Source organism: Artemia sp. Qi Xiang Cuo, chromosome 16 (assembly GCF_049724085.1).
Source record: "Artemia sp. Qi Xiang Cuo chromosome 16, ASM4972408v1, whole genome shotgun sequence".
Taxonomy (NCBI): Eukaryota; Metazoa; Arthropoda; class Branchiopoda; order Anostraca; family Artemiidae; genus Artemia; species Artemia sp. Qi Xiang Cuo.
Genome location: NC_142809.1, coordinates 12,571,905 through 12,596,639, shown reverse-complemented (window position 1 = coordinate 12,596,639; position 24,735 = coordinate 12,571,905). Strand labels below are relative to the sequence as shown.

The 24,735-nt window shown below is 36.2% G+C and overlaps 1 protein-coding gene across 1 annotated transcript in view; it reads left to right on the top strand.

Annotated features, from left to right (window-relative positions):
• Nucleotides 1-23,295: 23,295 nt before the first annotated feature.
• The window catches only part of eIF3j (eukaryotic translation initiation factor 3 subunit j), a 33,146-nt gene continuing 31,706 nt past the window's right edge, over nucleotides 23,296-24,735 (top strand). Inside the window, exon 1 of the mRNA XM_089102137.1 lies at nucleotides 23,296-23,454. Within this exon, the coding sequence (XP_088958263.1) occupies nucleotides 23,439-23,454 (16 nt within the window). The 5' untranslated portion in view covers nucleotides 23,296-23,438. The remainder of the gene's footprint in view (nucleotides 23,455-24,735) is intronic.

Below are 24,735 nucleotides of genomic sequence, written 5' to 3'. Positions count from 1 at the left end.
GATTTAAGGTTTTTGTTCGTTGTTAGTAGTTATACCGTATGCTGGCTGTTGTCTTATGTAATCATTGTAATGTTTGTGTATGGCCTAGTGGCTGAATAAGTTATCTATCTATCTATTTATCTATATAGAATATAATAAAACATATATAAATACTAACCAAGGGGTCGGTCAGATGGCAGGCATAAAAAGAAGAATAAAATTTTGTGTATACTGAGGACTACAAGAGGAAATGTTTTGTACCCTGCTCCCGAACACAAATTGTAGTTTCTCCGTACCTCCCCCCTCCCCCCCCCCCAAAAAAAAAAGTTTTCTGAAAAATACCATATGGCAAAACAGGGTATGCTCTTTTGTGATGTTTGAAAACGGAGTGAACTCTGATTGTAGAAGTACCTTAGAGAAATACTAGCTTCAGCTACCCACTGTATAACCTCACATGGTTAACTAGGAAGTCCGAGCACTTAAAAAAAGAAGGAACGACTTATTCAATATTTTTGGGACAAACTTGACTTTTTTTTAATTTTGAAGGTTTGTATTGCACTATTAGTCTCAGATTTTTAATCAGCAAGCTCAGAAATCATTAAAAATCAATTTTGGTGGAAATCAAGCATAATTTTTTAAATGCGTACATATTATCTTTTGATACAGGAAAGTTATTCTGCGACTTCAGGTCAGTCATTTGTTCCTTTTTCAACATAGATAATTTCGGAGACCACATTGCTTTCCTTGACGATAACATTTTACTACTGATGACGGTCACTGCATATGTGACCGAAATATCTGGTATTTTTGTGAATTTCTATCCATGTTTGTGAAGCACTGTCTATTAAAAGGATATTTGAACTTTTACTTTTTCAACATGTCTTTAAAGTTTCAACTTAACGATTTTAGCCCGTTCCTTTGATATTGCTGTTGTGTCCTTTTGAAAGTCCTCTTGCATATAGTATGTTTTGATTTTGTTTGACATCCCCCTCAACATTTTGAAAAGTTTCACCTTAAAATTCTTAGCCTTTTTGGAGACAAAGGATACCAAATTCCACCTTCCCCAATAACTAACCTTGCATTATATAACTTACATTACTTTCCCCAGGGGCTCTGGAGGTAAAGTCATCCCCGGAGATACAGTTATTAAACTTAATCGACTATTTTTAACAAAATGGCTATTCCGAAAATTTGATGATATCTTTGGAGGGAGGGCAGTTAAAATTGGAATGGGAGGGGGATTGGTTGCCTTCCAACTACGTTTTAACATCTTCCTCAACATGCTCTGAAAGTTTAAACTTAATACCCTGTTCTGTTCTTGTGATATTGCAGATATACCTTTTTCATAAGCAGAATACACATAGTACCTTTAGATTTGGTTTAACATGCCCGTCATTATTCCCCGAACTTTCACATTAATAACCTTAGATAAATCCTAAAAATAAATCCTTAATCCTAGCGATAAATCGTGCATGTAAAAAGGGCAAGTTGCATAATTTACTATCCTTACCCCGGGGGCTGGTGGGAGGAGGCATTGCATCTCCAAAGACATAGTTACTAGACCTTTCGACTGTTTTGAACAAAATCACTTTTTCAAAATTTTGATCAGTGATGAGAGGAGGGAGTTTCTAAAAAGGGCAAGGGGGCTGGTTACCCCTCGATAGCCCGTCGACATCAACATCCCCTGAAATTTTCAACTTAATAATTTGAGCCGTTCCTTGTATATTGATGATACGTCCTTCTGACAATCACCACGCACACGGTGTGTTTTATTGTGTTCAGCATCCCTCCAAAGCTTTGGGGGATTATGTCATCCCCATAGGGATTGTTATTTGATCTTTTGACTTTTTTGAACAAGATGTCTATTTCAAAATTTTGATCAAACATCTTTGGAGGAATTGCAACTAAAAAGGCATGGATGGGGGCTTGCGGCCCTCCAAAAACTTTTCAACATCCCTCTCAACATGTCTGAAAGTTTCAACTCAATACTCTCAGCCCTTCTTAAAAGGATATGCAATAGCATATCCTCTGTTTTGATAAACTGGATGCACATAGTGCCTTTTGATTTAGTATAACGTACCCCTTAATAATCTCTAGGGATTTGCTTTAATGTGCTTAGCCTTTTTAGATGCACCCAGAATCAAAAGTTTCTCCTTTTTCTAATTATAAACTCTGCATCTTAACAATGCGTAAACTGCATAACTTGCAATCCTTGCCCCGAGGCTATGAGGACATGGCTTTCCTGGAAGTATAGTTATTAGACCTTTGGACTACTTTGAACAAAATCATAATTCCAAAATTTTGATCAGTGTTGGGCAGAGGGGCAAACTAAAAAGAACAAGGATGGGGGCTGGCTATCCTAAAATTTTTCTTCAATATAAGTCAGTGATTCTTCAGGTTTTGCTGGTATTCCCTTTTTACAACAAACAAACAACATAATGTTTTAGTTATGTTCGGCATCCCTCTCAACATTTCATTAAAGTTTCATCTTAATACCCTATACGTTTCTGGAGACCAGGATCAAACATGCCTTCTCTTCCAATACAAATTCTTGTATATTAACAACGGGCAAATTGCATAACTTATAGCCATTGCTTGGAGGCTGGGGGAGGTGTGTCAACCCTAGAGGCATAATTATTTGACCTATGGAATGTTTTGAACAAAACAGATATTTCAAATTTTTGGATCTGATTCATTTGGGAAAAAGGGGGCATGGGGGAGGGCTGGTTGTCCTCTGGTCAATTTTGACTGTCTTAACTTTTTATTGGGGACTCGATTTCCCAATGAAGGGTAATTTTATGGGAGAAGAATGGTCCATAGAGGGAATTTTCGAGGCAAAATTTTCAAATAATTTTAAATTTAAAAATACAATCGTTAGGGATAGAGGGGATTTTCTGCGGGGGAGAATTTCCTGTGGAAAGTTCCTCCAGGGGAATTTCTTTTGGAGGGGGAGTTTTCTGCAAGGGGGAATTTTGGGAGGGATTTTGATTGAATTTTTTTTCTTTTAATATCGCAGCAAAGTGCGACAGGTAAGCTAGTTTCTGTACTGCCTTTTCTGTTTCTGTACTGCCGCATGAATAGGTATACAGTAGGACGGAAATTTAACCCAGAGCTGCTTGAGGCCGCGACTAGCAAGATACTGGAAGTAGTATGCAGCTAGTAATAGTACGATATCAGTATCGTCGGCTTGTACTATCACAAGTGTGCACTTTCGTCTTGCGGCACCTGCTGTGTGGTATAACACCCGAGTGTCTGCTTCCTCATGGCAAGACGAGAGATTGTCATCAACAGAGATTCCATAGGACGTAACGGTAACAGCTCTGTGTCGACTCTCGAAACCTCCAGCGAGATGAACCATCAGACGGGTCGAAATTTTGTACTCCAAGACCTCGAAAAGAACTTTCAAGAATCAACCTTTGGCTGAGCGACTACTGAGAATCCCGTCCCAGAATGTTGCAGCTTTGCCGGAGGAAGTGAACGGGCTGGAAATATTTCCTCTAGGATCTCCTCTTCATTCTCGACAGCCAGATGCTTCTTCGAGGTTGAACGAGTAGTCATCACGGGTTCTATCGTCACTAAGACCGTCTTTGCTGTCACCAACCAAATGGATAGACTAACAAGCTTCAGGTAACTTCATAAGAATCCTATCGTAAACTCTTATTCCAAAATCTGCTAGCGTCTCATTTTGTTCTGGTCGATACACCTTATGACACTCATGACATCAACAATATAGTCAGAGCGAGGAGTCTTAGAAAAGCGTATGTGGAATAATTTTTGGCCATGACTGCAAGCCAGACTGTTGCAGAATGTAGTTCAAGGCTGTTGACTTTGTACCAGTACGTAGCTGATGCTCCCTACGACTTGATGATAATGCTGCAAGTGAGGCCGGATATGGCTGTAGCTCGTACTTCAGCAGCTCACAGAGGAACGAAGTTTGTGTTGAATTTGCAAGACGCAGAGCTGGTTTAAGCAGCTCAGTTTCCCCAAAATATTTTTTTTGTGCCTCTTTCTTTTTTTCTTTTTTGGCAACAGAGGCGAAAGTTTGTACTATGCCAACTTTTACTTTAGTGGATGTCCCTTCGAGATACGAGCTCATGGCTTCGAAGCCAATTTCTCGGAGGTTCAGCAGACTATTTGCTACGGCTTCTGGAGCTGTATCCCCTGTCATAATGTTGTACAGCTCTGTTCTTGTCGTCTTGAATGGGTTCCGAACAACTCTACTAAGTCCATAACCCGATTTCTGCCTTTTATTGTCAAATTCGTAAACACAGTGATATCTTCATGATGCTTTATTGCCTCGTCATCCATGTTCAGGTTTGCTCTCAGCGTTCTAATGACTGCTGCAGGAAAGGGGAGAGTAGCTAGATAATGATCCCTGTTATTTTCCTTCGTTGTCGCACCAAGGATACCAGAAACTCCTCGACTACTTTTAATGTCCAGATTCACAGTCGACTCTAAAGCCAGATCGCGTGCAATGCTGCAAAACGGCTCGGCTGTCTTCCTAACGACAAAATTGCCACTTACAAACTCTCTGTGAACTTCTGACGCTTTTTCAGGCAGGCATAGCATTTCTTGAAGGTAGTTAAGCGCATTTGCGGCATATTTATGGTCTCCAGACGCGAAGAAAATCGGAATCATCTCTTTGTGGCGTTTAAGTGTGATCCCCAGTCTGCAGCTGTTTCAGCATAAAGATAGTCGTTTCCGGTACGGATAAGATCTAAATAGTTGATCTAGAGGCTATGATTCCTTATGGTAGATCTGGAGACCTTGTACTTCTAGAAAAGCAGAGCAATACTGTCCAACGCGTCTTCCATCTGTTTACATGCTTAAGAACTAGTTTCACTTTTGAAGCGTTCAATTGTATCACTCAGGATTCGAAGTTTCACGACTGTAGAAGGCACAAAAACGAAGCAGGATGTTTCAAGCCAATTCTCAAATGCCTCCCACCAGAGTGCGTTCATTCCTTCGTAGGCCTGGAAATGAGCATGGAGTACCGGGTACATGTTCTTTCCTGAAAGGACCTTTTTCGCAGTACCTTCCCTGAGAAACTCTGCCGCAACAATAACTCCTTTTAGTCCTACTCCACCAATGAGAAATCCAACCGCTTTCAAATAATTCACAATAGAGCTTGTGAAAACCACCCAATAAGAGAACTAGATTAGAAAATTTTTCGGACTGGGACTTTCGAAGGCCATAGCTTGTTTCATAGACAGCTGGGTCCTGACTGATGACTGTGTACTTGTTTCCAAGCTTCGCTGCTGTTTTTTGACTGATGCTAATTGCAGAGGCTGTGACTTCACAGGATGTTGGTGAATAGGGAAGCAAGGGTAAGTAACCTACGGTGGTTTTAGGAACAATTCTTGCGTTGAAGGCTTTCTAACTGGGAGCTGGTTTTTCAAATTCTACTTCAAGAAGTTTCGTAGGACACAACCTACAAACCGTCCAGCAGAGGTCCAGGTTCGGCACCGAGAATGGCATCGGAGTCTCGTAACTATTTTCAAACAAAGAAAGTAAGTAAGTAGAGCCACAAGGTCGTGTTCTCCTTGGGACTTTAACCTTCTAGGTATGTTCACTAGCTAGCGGGGAATCCTCCCGAAACTTCCGCTCGACTCACCAGTCACATCAACAGTTCTTACAAAGTCTGCAGGAGACGTTGACGAGCAGCCTGTAGAAAATAAATCATTGTTAAAAATCAGAATTCATCACAAAAATTTGCAATAAAAGTAAAAATCCGAAATTAAATCTGCATTAATTTGGAAATGGAATGTCTATTAGTACCAAGTTGTGGAACCCTTTGTCGGAGTGAAACGGGAAACGGAACAAACTGAATGTCAGAAGAAAACAACGATTACACAAAAATGAAAACACAGCAATGAAACAACATAACTAGGCTAGAAAACATGGTGTACCTCACGCAAGACAACTGACACCCTTCTAAAATCGTTGTTGCCGGAATCCTCGCCTTTAGCTAGATCAGATAAATATCCTAAATCCTTTCATTTTATGTTGTAACTTTTGCTACTTTATGCAACTAAAACCCGATATGTAAGATACTCAGGTTTTTGTATTGCTATGGAAACCAAATTCGCGCATGCGATCACAGAACGAGGCATCTGTTGTTGGTTTTTCCTGGTTAAAAATATTAGGTGTATAAAATGTAAATACAAGATTTTATTCGAAAAAAGTGATATATCGTTAGATGAGATAAAAATTATAGGTTGTGTTCAAAATATTTCGAGTAAAACGCCACTATTTCGAAAAATTTTCTTTTTTTGGGGGGGAATTTTCTTGTTCAAACGGTTAAAAATTCTTGCAGATTCAAGTATTGACTTTGTTTTTATTAACAGAGTGTAAAAGACATCCTGACTGTTCCAATGATGTGCAGTTTGATTCGTTTTCATTTTTTTTACCAGCTAAAATAAATTGAGAAAAAAACTTTGTCATTGTAGGCTCTATTCTGAAAGCTATGACGTTAGTTAGAAAAAATAAATAGTTGCTCAAGAATTAAGATTTTTTGGATATGAGGCACATGGTTTGACTCGTAAGTACGAGCAGAATTCAAATACAGCATAAAAAATATAATTCTGCAAGCGAAAATTTCAGAAAAACCAAAAAAAAACTAAGAAAAGGTATATTAAATAACCTTGTTTTCAAAATTAAATAGGGGTTAACTAAAGAAATAAAGATTGAGGGGAAAAACAAAAAATACCAGGTGAAACTACTTGTTTGTAGGATTCAGAATATGTCAAGTTTATAAAGTTTTTAGTTTATTTTACCATGTAAAAAAATCAAGAGCGGTATGACGTTGCCATAGGCCAAATTTGACTTCATAGGCTAAAATTGCCATGTTCTATATGTGTGCGAACTTGTGCACCCCGATATTCGTTGTAAGCGCCCCCGATTACCCTAGAATCCACCCTCAAACCAACTGCAGCTGATGTGAGCCACCCCTTCCCTTTTTTTGAACGATAGCGAGCTTTGGATCACTGACTATCAATATATTTCACTATTGTATTTAAAGGAGCTTGAATTCTATTTATATAAACTATATAAAGTTTCGCTGCAAAGCATAACTGCTCCTCCAATTAATTTACTCAATGGTATCACACATCTTGCATACATATCATCAAACAGATCGTGGTAACGAACTGTAAGCAAGGAGTGACCTGGCTCAATAGCAACCGAAACTCTAAAAAACGGAATTCTGATGCCAAGAGATAAATTAAAAGAATCAAATTTTTATGCTGATTTAAAATATATAAGTTTCAACAAGTTTAGTCTTATCCATCAACAGTTACGAGCTTGAAAAAATTTGCCTTATTTTCGAAAAAGGAGGAAACGCCCCCTAAAGTCATAGAATCTTAATGAAATTTACATCATCAGATTCACCGTATCATAGAACCCCACTGTAGTATTTTCAAGCTCCTATCGGCAAAAATGTAGAATTTTGTATTTTTTTTTTGCCAGAAGAAAGATCATGCGCGTTTTTTTTTTTTTTTTTTTTTTTTTTTTTTTTTTTGGTGATCATGTCCTAAAATATCGGCTCATTCAAACGGAAATTAAAAGTTTTAGTGCCCTTTTTAAGTGACCAAAAAAATTGGAGAATAACGTGGAAGGATGTTTCCATGGGGCAAGAGAATTTTCCATGAAGGGGCGCAGGATCTCCCAGAATTATCTTAAAAATCATCAGAAATTAAATTTAAAAAATAACAAGTTTTTTTAACTGAATAAAAGGAGCAAAATTAAAACTTAAAACAAATAGAAATTATTACGTACATGAGGAGATTCGTCCCCTTGTCAATACCTCGCCTTTTACGCTAACAAAGTACTTTCAAAATAGCTATTTATTCTAATTAAACTGGCTTTGTGATTCAGGGGTTATTCTTAAAAAAATGAAACAAAATTTGAGCTCAAGTGTAAAGAGCGAGGTATTGACGATGGGCGAACCTTGTCATATACGTAATAACTTATGTTGCTTCTTACTTTCAGTTGAAAAAACTTGTTTTTTTTTTATTTAGTGTCACATAGGCAGGAATGCCAAATTTATAAACAGAGAAAATACAAATTAATGTGCATTGTTAGTTTAATATGCATATACTACTATTTAATAATCAAAATGTTAATATTATTTGATTTATTAAAGTTTTATATGTAAAAACATTTTTTATATTTTATTCTAATTAAACAGTCTTTGTGATTCAGGGGTTATTCTTAAAGAAATGAAACAAAATTTGAACTATAGTGTAAAGAGCGAGGTATTGACGATGGGCGAACCTTGTCATATACGTAATAACTTCTGTTCGTTTTTAAATTTTAATGTTGCTCCTTACTTTCAGTTGAAAAAACTTGTTTTTTTTTATTTAGTGTCATATAGGCAGGAATGCCAAATTTATAAACAGAGAAAATACAAATTAATGTGCATTGTTAGTTTAATATGCATATACTAATGTTTAACAATCAAAATGTTAATATTATTTGATTTATTAAAGTTATATAAGTAAAAACATTTATATAGTTTTCAGTAAATTGCAAATTTTGTTCTGGCCTTTGGAAGGCATAGGGGTTTTGAGCCCAACTTATGTTAATATCTGCTCGTTTTGAGTTTGACTCGGTTATTTATTGTAATTTCTGTTCGTTTTGGGTTTCATTTGCTTATCGATGCTGATTTGTGGTAGTTTGACGCTTGGTAGATTATTTGATTTTACTTTTGCTCAGTTTTAGTTTAATGGAGTTCTTTACTTTTCTTTCAAAAACTTATTTTGTGGAAAAAGCTTTTTTAATTAATTAATGCAAAGAGACACCATAAATAAAAAATAGTACCACAGTAGTGTCATGGAACCAAAATTATTATTATTTTTAATGAATGTTTAGGCTGCTAACCATATCCGAGGCTAATATTGAAATATAGACGTTCAAGATTATAAATGCCAATTCCCAGATGAAAATACACAAAGTATATTATTATTTCACAAATTATGTTTTCCTTCAATGCTGCCAATTCACAACACTGTCAAAAAAAAAATGTATTTTGTAATTTGGAGGGCCACCCCCCCCCCCAAACTGATGCCCCCATTTGCTCTCAATTAAAATTGGAACTTAAGGGCGATCGTGGTCATTACAAACCTGAAGCTACAATTATTGCTTATAAATATAAGGTCCCAGTACAATAACCACATATCTTTCCAGTTGTGTTTCATTCCCACTAAATGTTGGTCTAATAATTTATGCGCTTATTGAATGTAGAACTGAAGCAAATATTTCAACATTAAAGTACAAACACAAAACATATTAAGTACATGTTTCACAAACATGGCACATTTTACATCTTGTTGAAAATTAGAGCCATGCAGGGATTTGAACTTGTTTATGGGTTGGTCTGCTCACCCTCAAACACTCCCACCCTAGCTGTCCTTATATAGACACATTTGCCAATTTACCCTCATTGACCTGGCACTGATCAGTAAATGGTCGCAACTTATTAAGCATTAGTTATTAAGAACCGTTACGGGCATGTTATGATTTTCTGGATCAAAATACACTAATTACCTATTTCACAAACGGTGAGGCTAGAATCGAAACATATATAACAAGTTCAAAAGTATTAAGTCATTGTACTAGAAACTTTATTCTGTTTTTATGAAAGTGGTACTTAAAGGGTCCATGGGCTGGTTCTGATTACAAATCTGAGGCTGCAATCTTATATTTGCAATATAAAAATAGCAAATCGAAACAAGTGAGCTATATATTTCAAAAGTTGTGTTTTATTCTTGCTAAAGCTGTTACTTCAAAACTTTTGGTTGGTTTTTAGCATAATTCTTGGGCTATTATTGTAATCCTTATATTGCCTAATATTACAGTATTTTGTGTACATTTTTCATACATGCTGCTACATTTTCACTTGATTGCTTTTAGCAACTTAATTGCTCTGGGTAAGAAAACTAAAGTATCAGGTACGCTACCTCTAGACCAGAGTTTTCTAGATCATAGCTATCTACCTCTAGGCCCCTCAAACTTCCCTGGGATATTTGATGCAGGTCTCCAGTCTTTCTTTATACCTTTCATGTATTTCACAGAATAATAATCGGACGATTAGACGGATCACATTCAGAAAGGTATCACATTCAATCGGATCACATTCAATCGGACGATCACATTCAGAAAGCCCCTTTTTATTTTCATTAAGGATTTTTAGAAGATTAAAAATCAGCTGCGGCGTCAACTGTATATTATCTAAAATGACCAGTTTATTTTTTATGGGATTTAAGAAGTCTACCATCTTCTTCCAGCTTTTCTTTCACGGGCCTTTTGATATTTAAGAAAATGGATGATTGTACCTTTGTAATTTCTTTTGCTATTGTGGTTTTGGCCACGTGGTGCGTCCCAGACAGGGCTAGAGCTGGGAATTTTTTCGAGTGTTTTTTTTTCATAAATCGATGTGAGGTTTCGTTTCAGCATGAGCAGGAAATTATGTTGTTCCTCTGCACAATATCTCACAAAACCACATTTTCTTTTGTATCCCAAGTGAGTTTTTATACACAAGTAGCAGTACCAAAAATTTGCTCGTGGTACCGGGCGCTCCGGGCGTGGTCCTTAAGCAATAACCAATAAATTAGAAACAAGTCAGCACTATTTTTTAATACCACAAAGTATATTTTACAATTTTTCATCATATTCATCACAATTGTCGATAAGTATCAAACAAAACCGAGTTCATCCGTGTGGAGATTATTTGTCAGGTAGAGAATGAATTTGACTAAGATAAATTTCCCCTTGCAGCTCTATAGCTAAAGAGAACAGTTCGAGCAGCAGACATTCCCAGTCCAATGTCTTTATCGTTAGCAGAAACTTCTCTATTGGAAATTCAATAAATAAATAAAAGCAGTTAAGTACTTTGAAATATTCCCCATGGCAAAAATATTCGTCTATTTGTCCAAGTGATATTGATTGGAGTGAAACAGAATGCTTTACCCTCCACTCTTCTTCTTTAGTCTTCTATTCGATAATGATGTGATGTCTCATATTTATCAGCAGAGCCACGTGAAGGATATGTAAAAAGAAGGCAGAATGTTAAACTTGAGCAAAGAGCAACTCCAACTTTTTATTGGCGCATTTGTGATAAACGAAAACACTATTGGCCAAAAGTCTCTGAGATAAGAACCAATTGCAGTAACTATGGGACAGACTAATTTTAAAACCATAAGGTTTGTACAATTCAATGGAAAATTTAAAAACCCTTCAGCAAACTACCTGTCTCTATCAAATATTATTAGATTTAGTCATTTATCAAATTCGTCAGAAAAACAGTATAAAACTGTCTAAAAATTTGGATGGAGTCAATTTAAAAGAATAAAATATATTATATGCATATTACTTAGACTAATAAAATAAAATTAGCTAATATAGCCATATTGATATTGGAAAAAAAAAGTATTCTGAAAACATACTAATACTACTTCTACTACTACTAACATATTATTGCAGCACCAAGCCACCTGAGGCCAACGCAGCTACGCACGGTCATCTTCCATCCCATTACATTCAAAGCCTTCCTCTTTGAATCCTCCCAAGAAGTTCTCATTTTCCTTAAAGGAAATGCGAATATATTAATATACTAATATCAAGAAAACGTTTGAAAAGTATTTAGTGCCTTATGAAAGGTTTTACGGGGGTAGAGTTTCTGCCCTTAAATATGGTTCCGCATGCTGTTTATATGTTTATCTCCAATTTTTGTTTTATTTTCTGTTCGTCTTAAGTTTTAAATTTACTCTTGAAATTTTATTGAAAAACTACTTTGGCTTCAGTTTGTGGTTGTTTTTAAATTGAAATACTTTTAAATAATAATATCTGAAATATTAATATTAGTTTTCTGTTTCAACTATTTTATTGAACCAACTTAATCCAACAAAAAACATTAACTCTCAACTGTTATTATAGTCTTCAGTAATGCACAAGTGAAAAATTGAATTTTTAAGGATTGGGGGGGGGGGGAGGGGCCTGGGGCAAAACTGCACTCGTTCGTGGTAAGTTTATTGACATAAAATATGCATTCAAACATCCAGCTTGGACCCCTATAATCCAGATTATGTTGAACTATTTGAAAAACTAATTGTGTGAATAAAACATTGGTTTGAAAAGCAGCAATGTTTTGCCTGTATTGTTAGATACCTAGGTTTTGACCTATGCGAGTTAGGTTTACAATTTGGTTTATCACTTAGGTTAAACAAAGTCCGGTTAAAATAATTATAAATAACTTAATTTAATAACAATTAATTTGGTACAGCTAGATGTCATTAGTAGTTTCATGTAATCATCGTAATTTAATTGATATGAACTTTAAAAGAAGAAAAGTGTTTTTAGAGACATCTTTGTTCAATTTCTGACTTTCCTTAGCTTTCTTATGTCACTTATAAATTACCAATGCCTTAATATAAAATGCCAAGGCCTTAATCCGGGGCTGGGGTATTTTTCACCATGACTTAAACGCAATAGTTCTTTGAAAGTCATTAACCGGTAAAAAAAGTAAAATTGGCCGGGTAGCTGGTAAAATTCATCTAAGTTGGGGGGTATGTGCTTGTTTACCATAATCATACGGTTGTAATAATGATGAAAGCAAAATTTTTTAGTCTAGATTTCTTGCATACCTTTTTAATGCTGATTGTTTTATTTGGTGAACTTTAACTAGCATCCAGTAGAATTCAAGCTAAAAGCTAATGGAAGCAAATGCATACTTTTTTTGAAAGTTCACTTAATTTTTGGTTTTTTTTTAAATACGTTCCCACATAGTGGACGACCACTAGCTGTCCAAGTTTGAAGCCATAGTTTACGCTGTTCTGGTTACTTGTGGATAGTCTGCCTGTTTATGAATGTCAATATCCATCAGTCATATCTTTTTCGTTACAAATATAAACAGATTACTTGGAAGCTTCCTCCAAGCCTTTCTTAGCAGCCAATGAAGCGTAGAGCAAAAGAGTAAAGTTGAAACAAGGGAAACTGCTCAGAGAGCATCTCCTTCTATTAGGACAAAACAGCCCCCATACTTGTGTCGCATACTCAGTGAAATCACAAATTTAATGTGAAAAACTTAATTAAAAAATATCGTCGTACACAGAATTTTTTTAGGGGGGGGGGGACAGGAGGCATCTAGAACATAGTTAGTCCAATAACAATACCGTTATTCACTCCGTTGATAAAGAAAATTAAAGTCAAGATTCATGAATGACATGTGTTCTTCTATATATGGACGTCACAATTATGCTAGAGAAGCAACAAATTGAAGTGGCAAGAAACTTACTTACTCAATCCTCATGCCGGGGCGGCGTTGAGAGCGTTTTCAGCCTTCTTCATGTTGGGCGGTATGCAGCAAGGGCCTCTGCATCAGACAGCAATAATACTGCCTGGTCCAAGAATTTCCTGAGCCTATCAGCCAACCAAAACTCGAGTCTTCCTCTTGGACGCTTCCAGCCACTACTGGTTGGTTCAAAGTCATAAAGAATCCAAACTGGAGTGTCGGCAGGCAGTCGTAAAAGGTGTCAGAGCCATTGGGTGGGAAGAAACAGTTTTTTAAATATTGCATTAACTCTATTTTTTACCTACTAACACATGGTCTTTGTTTTATGTACTAGATTCATCTTACACATAGGATAACTGGTATTCCAGGTTTCAATCTTTCCAGGCTTTTAATCTTAAGGCCAAAATTCCTCATTCTAGTTGGTTAAGCACAAGAAATTACGGATTCAAGTTCAAGTTCAAGTTCCATTTATTTCCATAAATAACAATAACAAAAACAATATATATAAGGGCTCAATGGCCCGCTACTTGGGAAATCACACAAAATAGATTACCAACATTAGAACTTGTCATAAACAATGCCTAATTTATAAATTTAAAAGTAAATGAGGTTAACTCAACAACAGTCCACACGAAACAGCGACCCTCCTATCACCCGACAATAAATAAAAAAAAACAAATTTCTACATCATCGAGGATCCAGCGCAAACAAAACAAACACCCCCCCTCCCAAAAAAAACATCATAGAACAACTATAAATTATTTTATATTTACCTTTAATAAGAAACTTTTCATCTGTCTTTTAAAGGAGCCAAGTATTCGTGACTGACGAATCTCAGTATGAACCAAGTTCCAAGCACGTCCCACAGTCACGACCAGACCAAAGTCTAAACGAACCGAGGAAGTAGCCGGAATCATTACATCCTCCCAGTTTCAAACTGCGTGCAAATTTACTTCCCCTACTAGCTTAAGTAGTTAGAAAAACAAAATGGGAGATCTCCATGGAAGAATTGATATGCCAACGAAGCTGGAGATATAACATAAATATTTCTAATCTTAACGAGATCAACAGGAGTGTGTGTAGTCGACTGGAGAACTCTCGCTTTCTCATGAAGAATATGAACAGGATCAAGTACAGAAGAAAATGTAGACATCCACACAGACGAACAGTAACATATATGAGGGAAAATGAGAGAGAAATATAAAAGACGGAGTATAGGAAAAGGAAATAAACGCTTTAATTTACGGATGATTCCAAGTCTACGGGAAATTTTCACTCTACTTGAACGTGAACGTGCCACTTGAACGTACTTGAACGTGCCACTTAAACGTTAGATTTCCCTCCAAAAGAACTCCCAGGAATCGCACATATCGATCCGGGAGGCAACTTATGGAGCCTCTTGGTGTAGGAAGCTCAATAATTGTGGGGCAGCTCACACCTGCACGGGAAAAAATAAGAAGGTACGACTTTTTTACATTTAAAGCTAGTTGATTTATGTCAAACCAATTGAGGATCTTCTCAGTCATTGCTTGAAGCTTTAGAATAAGGGATGACTCATCCGGAGCTGCAGCAACTAGAGTATTGTCATCTGCAAATGCTACCAGTTCTTCTTGACTATCAGATGTGGACGCCGACATAGTCTGAGAGTAACATTTGTGACACAATCCACAGCAAACATTGGTAATTGGGGTGTTAAGAAGTAGGCAGAGGTCGCTCAAATAGATTAGGAAGAGGGTTGGCCCAAGAATCGAACCTTGGGGTACTCTGTATTCAATTGGAACTTCCTTGTCTGTATCTTTCATGGCAATAGATCTGTCAGTAAGGTATGAAGAGAATCAAGACAATGCTTCCCCACGCACACCATGATGAGAAAGTTTACCAATGAGGATCTTGTGTGTAAGGCTGTCGTAAGCTTTCTTTACATCAAGAAAAATAACTGCAGGAATAAGATTAGAATCTAAAGATTGTCGTATAAACTGGAGAAGTTTATTACAAGCATGTTCTGTAGAATACTTTGCGCGAAACCCAAACTGATGTAGATGGAAAAAAATTTTGCTTGAAGAAATCTCACCAGACGTTTGAGCATTGGCCTTTCAAATATCTTAGAGAACACTGACAAAAGAAAGATCGGCCTATAGTTCCCAGGATCCTCACGGGCACCTCCTTTAAATAGAGCTATCACACGTGACAATTTAAGACGTTGAGGAATTACTCCTAGTTGAAATGACCTATTAATCAAATGGCAAAGTGGGGTGATAATCGATGGAAGGATATGTTCAATTACTTTAGCAGAAATTTTGTCAAAACCTGTTGAAGGATTCTTTAAAGACAAAACAATATTTTAAATTTCCTGCACCGTAACGTCCTCAAGAAACATTGAATTCAAGCACGGGGGCCTAGGAACTGCTTCCAAGTCTTTGACGCCGAGCAGTGGGAAACGCTATTGGCAGTTGATTTCCCTATCTCCGCAAAGAATTTGTTCATATGATGATGTACTTGGCCTTTTTCTGTGATAAGTTGATTGTCTACCATAAGAGACTTAGGGAGACCTTCTAGTTTTTTGGATGTCCGACTAACTTGCTTAATCACGTCCCACGTCTTCTTTATATTTTTACCGCAATCATCAAATCTCTTTGTAAAGTATGCTGTTTTTGCTCTCCGAATAATTGATTTTAGCATATTACGGTACAGCTTAAATGCTTTTAATTTAGCATCACTTGGTCTGTTTTTGTACTCTTTCCAAAGGTTCTGCTTCCTATTTATTGACTTGAGGACTCCCGATGCTAGCCAGGGAGCTATGGGTGTTGATCTTTTTGATCGAGGATTCCTTAAAGGAGCATTTAGACAATAAGACGTGAATTATTCCTTGACAGTGTCATAAAACTGGTCAAACATATCGTTATAATTGCCCAAATTAATATTTTCGGGTAAAGGAAAGTTCCATGAAGATGTACTCAGATCTTCTTTCAGTCTATCCAGCTCCACTGGTGAGCAACAGAATCTCGGTGTATCCTGGGGGACTAATCTTTGTGGATTTTGAAGGATTGGAAACAAGGCTCTAACTGGCAAATGGTCGGAAGTATCAGAAAGCAGTACTTCGTTCTTGATGGAGTGTAGTGATAAAAAAATATTGTCAATTAATGTTGCTGACTGGTTAGAAATCCTTGTCGGTATGTTTATACAAGGAGCTAATCCATACAAAATTAGTAAAGACAAAAGATCAGCAGCCTGTCTAGATGACGGTTCCGCAAGGTCAAGGTTAAAGTCACACATCAATACACCTTCGGATTTTTCAGCAAAAACTTTTCCAAGAACATTTTCTAATGTTTCCATAAATTGAGTTATAGACCCACTTGGAGATCGATATACTTCGCCTATTATTACCCTTTCCTTTGCGTTGATTGGGACTTCTATACTAAGTGACTCAAATACCTTTTCATTATTTTTACATAAATCATGTCTTACTACAGCCTGAAAATTATTTCGGATATAAAATCTGAGTCCACCTTTTTGGGCCGTCTTGCGGTTAAGAAATATCGAAATGTAATCGGGAACATCCACTGATATTTCTCGCTCAAATATGTTTCACAAAGACCGATAATTGCAGGGCACGAATTCCTACATAATAATTGAATATCATCAAACGAGGAATTTAGGCCCTGAACGTTTAGATGCACGGGGAATGCATCACCCCACCAAGCACCGGAGTCCCAAAATCTCAGCTCCTCCACAAACACAATATCAATAATATCCTCAAAATTTTCATATAAATTCATATTGGGGGCTTTACCAACCGGGTTATTTATAATTTCATTAAAATTAACTCTCCCACATTCATAATTATTTCACTTCCCTAGTGTTATGTTAGCGTTAATCCCCAACAGAGAATCAGTCTCAACCATGATTACTTACCGATGCAGGTAACAGAGAGCCATGCTGTAGTCGCTTAAAGACCAGTGATGTCAATCTCTTAATCCGAATTAAAAAGGCTATGACACGAACTTGAATATTTTGCTCTGAAACAAAAAAAAAATAAAAAGTAAAATAGCACAGGAAGGTGTAAATACTGAGGGTAAAGAAAGACAAATAAAAGGGAAAAATACAAAAAAGACTAATAACATTAACGAACAGCACATTTTTTGAAGATATAATATATTAAGCGGAAGCGACCATTCACTAATAATCATGCGTCAGAATCGAAATCAGAATTAGCCGAGGGGAAAACTAGGGTAAGCGGGTCTTAGCATGCATCATCAACCTTGATCCAGTTAGAACTAGAAGTCATTTTCGATCCTAGGCATAAAATATTCCTTTTCTGAACCAATTTGGTATGAGACACTTTATTGAAAGCTACTTTATAATTTCTTAATTAATAAGTCGTACTCAAAAGTTTACCGTGACGTTATCCAACTCGAATGGAAGGTTAATACTGGCGCTTTCCTCCGCATGTCTTAGATTACCAACACAAGCCATAATATTTTTTTTATGTCGAAGATTTAGAACAGATGCAAGAATAGGGTCCGATGCCGGACGCGAGTTTTGTTTCCTGGGACTTTTAGCCTTGCTTCTAAGTCTATAGATGGCCGCGAACTGAATATCCCTGTAGTTCCGTACCAACATTTCTGATAAAAAATCCTTAACGGTTTCTTCAATGTTTTCATTTTCCTTGTTAGGAATTCCATGGATAAGAAGATTCTTGCGTTTAACATATACTTCAGTTCTTAAAACCTGGTTTTAACTTTTGAAACAAGCAGAAGCTAATTGCAGATTCACTTAATGACCTAAACCTTAAAACTACTATGGCAGAAGTTGTCAGTAAGGCCCTCTCTAATGAGATTGGTTGTTTGGTTAAGGCCTCTGTTAAAACGCTTTCCGCTATCCATGTACCTGCTGCTTTTGATGCTGACAATAGCATCAAAATTTTGATGGAAATCATTAAACAAGAGGTATACAATAGTCTAAATATGGATTTTAATGTGCTTGTGGAAAAATCACTAAAACAATGTGATTTGAGGATGTCAAAGCTTGAATCATCTCTTCATTTGCTTGACTCAGGTTTGTCAGAGCTGCAAAAATCTCTGAAACCAATTCAACTCAATGTGGATTGTCTGAGTGATCAGTTTGACCAAATGAAAATTTCGAATCAGCTGATCCTATTTGGTTTCAAAGAAGACCCTTATCCAGAAGCTTATGAAAGCAAATTTCATGGATTTTGCAGTACTAGATTTCCTGGTATTCCTTTGACAAAGAATGACATAGTTTCTGTTAGAAGGATTCGAAAACAAGGCTCAGGTTTTAAATCTCGCTCACATGTTGTGGAATTTTATAGTCCAAGAATGCAGCAGCTTATTCTTAGAGAAAAGAAAAGTTTGCAAGGTAGTGGTGTCTTTATTTCTGAATCACTTACAAAGCCTAGACTTCAGGTACTTAATTATGCTAAATCAAAGCTTGTGAAGAGATCTAAATGGTCTAGTGGAGGAGAAAAATTTACTCAGCTTCCAGATTTTAGAGTGATTACTGTTAAAGAGACACCTCAAGTTGATGCTCTCCATCAGTCAACTACAGCCCATCCAAGCCCCTCCTTGGAATGAAAAACAAAACTTTTCCCCCTTTAGCTCTGTTTTGTTGTTGTTGTTTTTTTTTAACTCTGTTTATGATTTAATGGTTTTACTTATGCTTGCATTTATGTTGTTTTACATTATTCTTTTAAGTGAATTGCATAAACCATTTATAACTCTTTCCTCTGGTTGCTTCTTTATTGTTTTGCCTTTTTCTTTATTTTGTTTTTGCCTTTGTCCATGTAATTGTTTGTTATTATTTTATTTTTTGAGCTTTGTAGCTTATTATTGTTCTTTGTCTTGCAGTTTTTCTCTCTTTTCTTTGTTGCCTATAAGTTTCACCATTTTAGTTTCAATTTATCCTCTGTTATTTCAGCCTGCGTGTTGGATATCTTGTTCATTTGTAAAGATATTGTGTGCATTTGTTATGTGTGGTAAATCTGGGTGATTTTTCTTTTCTTTTGAATTCTTCTATTCTTAAATAAGTTATCTTTGAGCAACCAAGTAGTGCTGCAAACAAGAGGCGGACACACTTGACCCTCTTCTTGAATCTATGGTTAATTCTAGTTGCAATTATCACACTGCTATTGGTTTCTGTGATAAAATCATGCCTTCTCTCTCTTGAAATAGTTGCTTTAATGTATTTTGTTTGAATGTAGGTCGGATACGAGATAAGTGGGATAGTCTGAAATCATATTTGTGGTCTGATAATTCTTGCCATTTTAATGTAATTGGATTATCAGAAACATGGTTATCTGATAGTGAAAATCTAACACCTTATGATATGCATGGTTATATTGCTATTCATGTCCCTAGAATGGTAACAAAGTGCTCAGGGGACATTTCTTTGTTTATAAAATCTGATATTAAACTTAGTAGACGGTATGACCTTGAATCGTTGTTTACTTCAGTAGTGTCTAATAGTAGGACTGTTTATTATCTTGTCATTGATCTGAAAAGCCAGTTTGCATGTGATACTGTTTGTTTGTTTTATAAGCCCCCTCCTTTTCCAACACATATGTTCTGTGATTTGCTTGATCAGCTTTCTGATGTGGGGACTTTCTCTAAAAAATGTATTTGTGTTTTTGGAGATTTTAATTGTAATATGTTAAATGTTGGATCAAGTGATGAATGTGACCATCTCTTTGATGTGCATTCTTCTTCTGGGCTACTTCCTTCAATTTTTTTTCCTTCTCGTGTTGATCCTACAAGAAATTCTGCCACTTTGATAGATAAAATTTTCATTTCTCATTGTCCTAAATTGAAGTTTACTTCTGGTCTTGTTTTCGCTGATCTGTCTGATCACTTCCCTATTTATCTATCACTTTTTGGGCCTAAAACTGAGATTGCTGTAAATGAGCAAGGTGAGTATTCTTTTAGAACTTTTACAGATAAAGGAATTTCTAATTTAATTCTTAGTCTTCACAGTAATGATTGGTCTAGTGTTCTTGAAGCTAATGATGTTGAATGTGCAACAAGTTTATTTGTGTGTTGTATGGAGCTCTGTTGGATAAGCATTTTCCTCTGAGGAAGAAACCAAGGAGTTCTATACCCAAATGCCCATGGATGTCCAAAGGTCTGATCAATGCTACACATATGATGGCGTCTCTGTTCAAGGTTGTATGTAAAAGTAAAACACAGGATGATCTTTTCAAGTACAAACATTATAAAAATGTACTTACTTCTTCAGTACGTGCAGCCAAAAAGCTGTTTTTTTTTGCGTCGAATTGATGAGTTGAACTTGAGAAGGTTTGGACTGTAGTTAATGAAGCTATTTCTGTATATGAAGTATATGATATGATATATGAAGTATATGATATGATATATGATATATGTAGTATATGAAGGGGAACTTGCAAAAGGTTTGGACTGTAGTTAATGAAGCTATTTCTTGCAAGAAACTCAAACAGTCCCCCCCCCATGTTATTACAGTGATGCTGATGGATCTATTGTGGATAAAAATTCTTCAGCAAACGCCTTCAATTCGTATTTCACCACTCTTCCTTCGGTTCCCATTCAACCCAAGAGTAGAGTTAGTAGTTTTCCCATAGCAGAAAAGTCATTTTTCCCTTCCCCATGCATTGATATTGATATTTATAGTATTATTTCCCAGTTTCCAAGTAGCCGTTCAGTTGATGGTTTTGGTTTGAGTAATAATGTTCTTAAAAAAATTGGTCAGTTTGTTTCTAACCCCATCTCACACATAACTAACCTCTCTCTTTCTTTTGGTGCTTTCTCTCATTTATTTAAAGTTGATAAAGTTTTACCTTTGTATAAAAAAGGTGATTCATCTCTAATTTCAAATTATAGACCCATTTCTCTTCTTCCTGTCATCTCTAAGGTTGTTGAAACGGTAGTGTATCGTGGACTGTCTTAATTTGTATTTAGTACTAATACGAATGCAGGGAATTCTCTCATAACTAACCATCAGTATGGTTTTGTCCCACTTTCTCTAATTTGTATGCACTTTCAGATGCAACAGAGTTTGTGCGTGTTAACCTGGACAAGGGCTTGTGTGTTTTGGGTCTATTTCTTGACTTTTCAAAGGCCTTTGATATGGTTGACCACTCTGTTCTTTTGTCTAAACTATCTTTATTTGGAGTAAATGGAGCCCCACTAGAATGGTTAAGGTCTTATTTGTCAGGAAGATCAGAGTATGTTTCGGTTGATGGTAATTCTTCCACTACTTTACCTATATTCAAAGATGTCTCACAGGGCTATGTGCTTGGACCACTTTTGTTTTTAATTTACATTAATGATCTCGTTGATGGTCATCATCCCTTTGTCCACCCTATTCTTTTTGCTAATGACAGGAACTTTTTCATTGCTGCAGTGGACCTGCCATCTGCCACTTCCCTAGCTCAAGGTCTTCTTGATAAAGTAAAAGATTGGTGCTGGTCATATAGTATGACTCTCAACAGCCAAAAAAGGTACCATTGTACACTTCAGGACCCCTTATCGTATGAGAGACGTAAGGAAGCCAATCATCCTGACTTATGGGAATGATGTTATACCGCAAGCTGCTATGGTGAAATTTCTTGGTGTGTATCTTGGCTGTTTTCGTTATTTTAAACCTCATATAACTTACACCTGTTCCTTCATCCTCTGCCAGCCTTCAATGTTGCACCGGGTTAACTCATTTCTCCCCCCGGATGTTATGCTTTCTCTTTATTATGCTTTTATTTTTCCTTACCTTTCTTATTGCTCCTCTGTCTGGGGTAATACTAATAAATCTCTTCTCTGCTCGCTTCAAAGAGCCCAAAATAGGGCAGTGAAGGCTACTTTTCTTCTCCCTTGGCTTTACCCTTCCTCTGACCTTTATAATGATATTGGAATAGCTCCGCTGGATCATATTGTGGGTAAAAGTAATCTTTATTTAGAGCATTCTGCTTTTCTAGGTACACACTTCCACCGCCTCTGCAGCAATTTTCTTCACGGACAGGCTCAGGTAGGTACTTTACTTTTTTGTGTAGTTCTTCTCGTAGACTTATTTTGCCCAAACGTTCATCCACAGCAGCCCAGAGGTCTCCTGTCTATAAATCAATTCAATTATGGAATTCAATCCCACCAAATGTCCCGTTATTTCTGTGTGCAAAGGCAGTTTTTCGTCGTGTCTTTCCAGTTTAGTAATTTCTCCCTCTCCTTCTTTTATTTTCCCTGTTTTCTTTTTTCCTAGTGTTTCTCCTTTTTGTGTTTTTCCCTTATATATCGTTATTATTATAATTTTTTTTACTGTATGCTAGTTTTTATTCTCTTTAATATTTGTTTTATATATATTGTTTGATTTAGGGCAATATTTGTAGTTCTTTTAGTGCTTTATTATTGTGTTGTATGGCCCACAACAAGCCAAGCTTCTTGTGCCAAATAATTTTTCTTTACGTTTGTAATAGAGTTTAGTATTAATAAAATGATTGATTGATTGAAGATTTCAAGCCAGTGTTCTCTTGTTTCAACGCTCCATTCTCAGTGTGAAGATTTTCTACCAGTTGCTTTAAGTTGTCCATACGCTTATCAAAATACTTTTTCGTGAGAGACATCGCTAATTATATTGTATCGGTTATTAATATATTGCTAAATACACAGTACGCTTGCTTCTTTCCTCACCTCATCAAAATGACATTTCAAAGAAACTTACGAGCATGGACCCCTTTCTTCATAAAATCCAAATATGAGGGGCCCCAGAATCAACAGTGCAATAATTGATATAAAACTGGATTTCACAGTTGAGAGAACTATCAGGAAGTAAAAGGGATGTCTTGCCTTGACAAGCGCTAGTTCAGTACTCAGCTAGTTCAGATTGAATATATAACTAGTGCTGTCAGGTTTAATTTTGATTCAATCAATTAATTTGGCTGAATTTAGCAAAAACCATAGTGTTTGTGATTTGCTCATTGTTATCCCGCTCTCTTATTCCGATTTTATTGACTTCTTAGATGTCATGACACTTTTACAACATAGCTGCAACTCGAAAGCGAGGTTTTGAAACTTATCTGCATTTTTCTTTGCATAGCCTATCAGAAGCTGGTTTCTACAGGAGACGTTAATAATCAACAAAAACAAGCCTAGCCTATATTGTAATTGTGGAGGATTGGTATACATAACTTCAAGGAATAATGGCAGATGACTGGGGTAAGTAGGATTTTTATTAATATTGTAATTCTTCAGGCTTTTTTTTTTAAATTTAAGCTGGTCCAAAAAGAGAACTAGGCTAGGATTGTGCAGAACTGGCCCAGTTTCCATTGTATGCTACTACAAGCCAAACTTTGCAAATCTTGGATTTTTTTGAACAAAATTAACAATTCTTACAGCCTACTTTAAAGGTAGCCTATAGGCCTAGTAAGATACAGTAAAAGAGAGGAAAGGCCAGTTTCCTTGACATTCCAGAAAAATAAGGTAAAAAACAGTAAATTTTCAGTTATTTATATTATTGACTTCCAAATAAATTTCAATATCTACCAAATCATATTATTGAGTTAGGAATATAGTGAATACACCATTCAATGCCTTTTTTATGCTGATTACGAATATAATAAGCATTTCTATCCGAAATGAATTTCAGCCCCCCCCCCTGTATAGGCGATACCAAACCCAGAATTGGCATATATAGGGGGGGGGGCTTAAATTCATTTACGATAGAAATGCTTATTATATTCATAAAGGAAGGTGCCCAATGGATATTCTTAAAAAAATTACGTTCTATAGTATGTAAAAATATGTGTATGTTATATCCAACTGCACTTAGTCTCAAAATAAAATATCTTCCTAGACAAATAAAAACATTTTTAAGACTCTTGCACCTTTATCCACCTAGCTGAACGTTTGACTGTCTATGAAATATACAGAATATCTACCTAGTTGGTTGGTAACATAGCTTAGTGTTTTGGATATATATGCAAATAGGCAGATAAGAAGATTCTCTAAGCAGTTTTGGGTTAATATCCAACTAGCCAGATAAATTGTTTCTCTTAGGAACAGCAAGAATATCCACCTAGTTGGATAATAATGTAGCTTAGTGTTTCTGATATATATATCCAACTAGGCAGATAAGAAGATTCTCAAAGCAGTTTAGGGTTAATATCCAACTAGCCAGATAAATCATTTCTCTTAGGCACAGCATGAACATGTAACTAGGTGGATAATACCAAGTCTTAACACTTCTGATATAGCATAGATCCAACTTGGAGGATAATTAAATGCCATTACACAGTTTTCAGATAATATCCAACTAGCCAGATAAATTGTTTCTCTTAGGTACAGAGAATATCTACCTAGTTTGATAATAATGTTGCTTAGTGTTTCTGATATATATCCAACTAGGCAGATAAGAAGATTCTCTAAGCTGTTTATGGTTAATATCCAACTTGCCAGATAAATTGTTTCTCTTAGGGTGAGAGAATATCTACCTTGTTG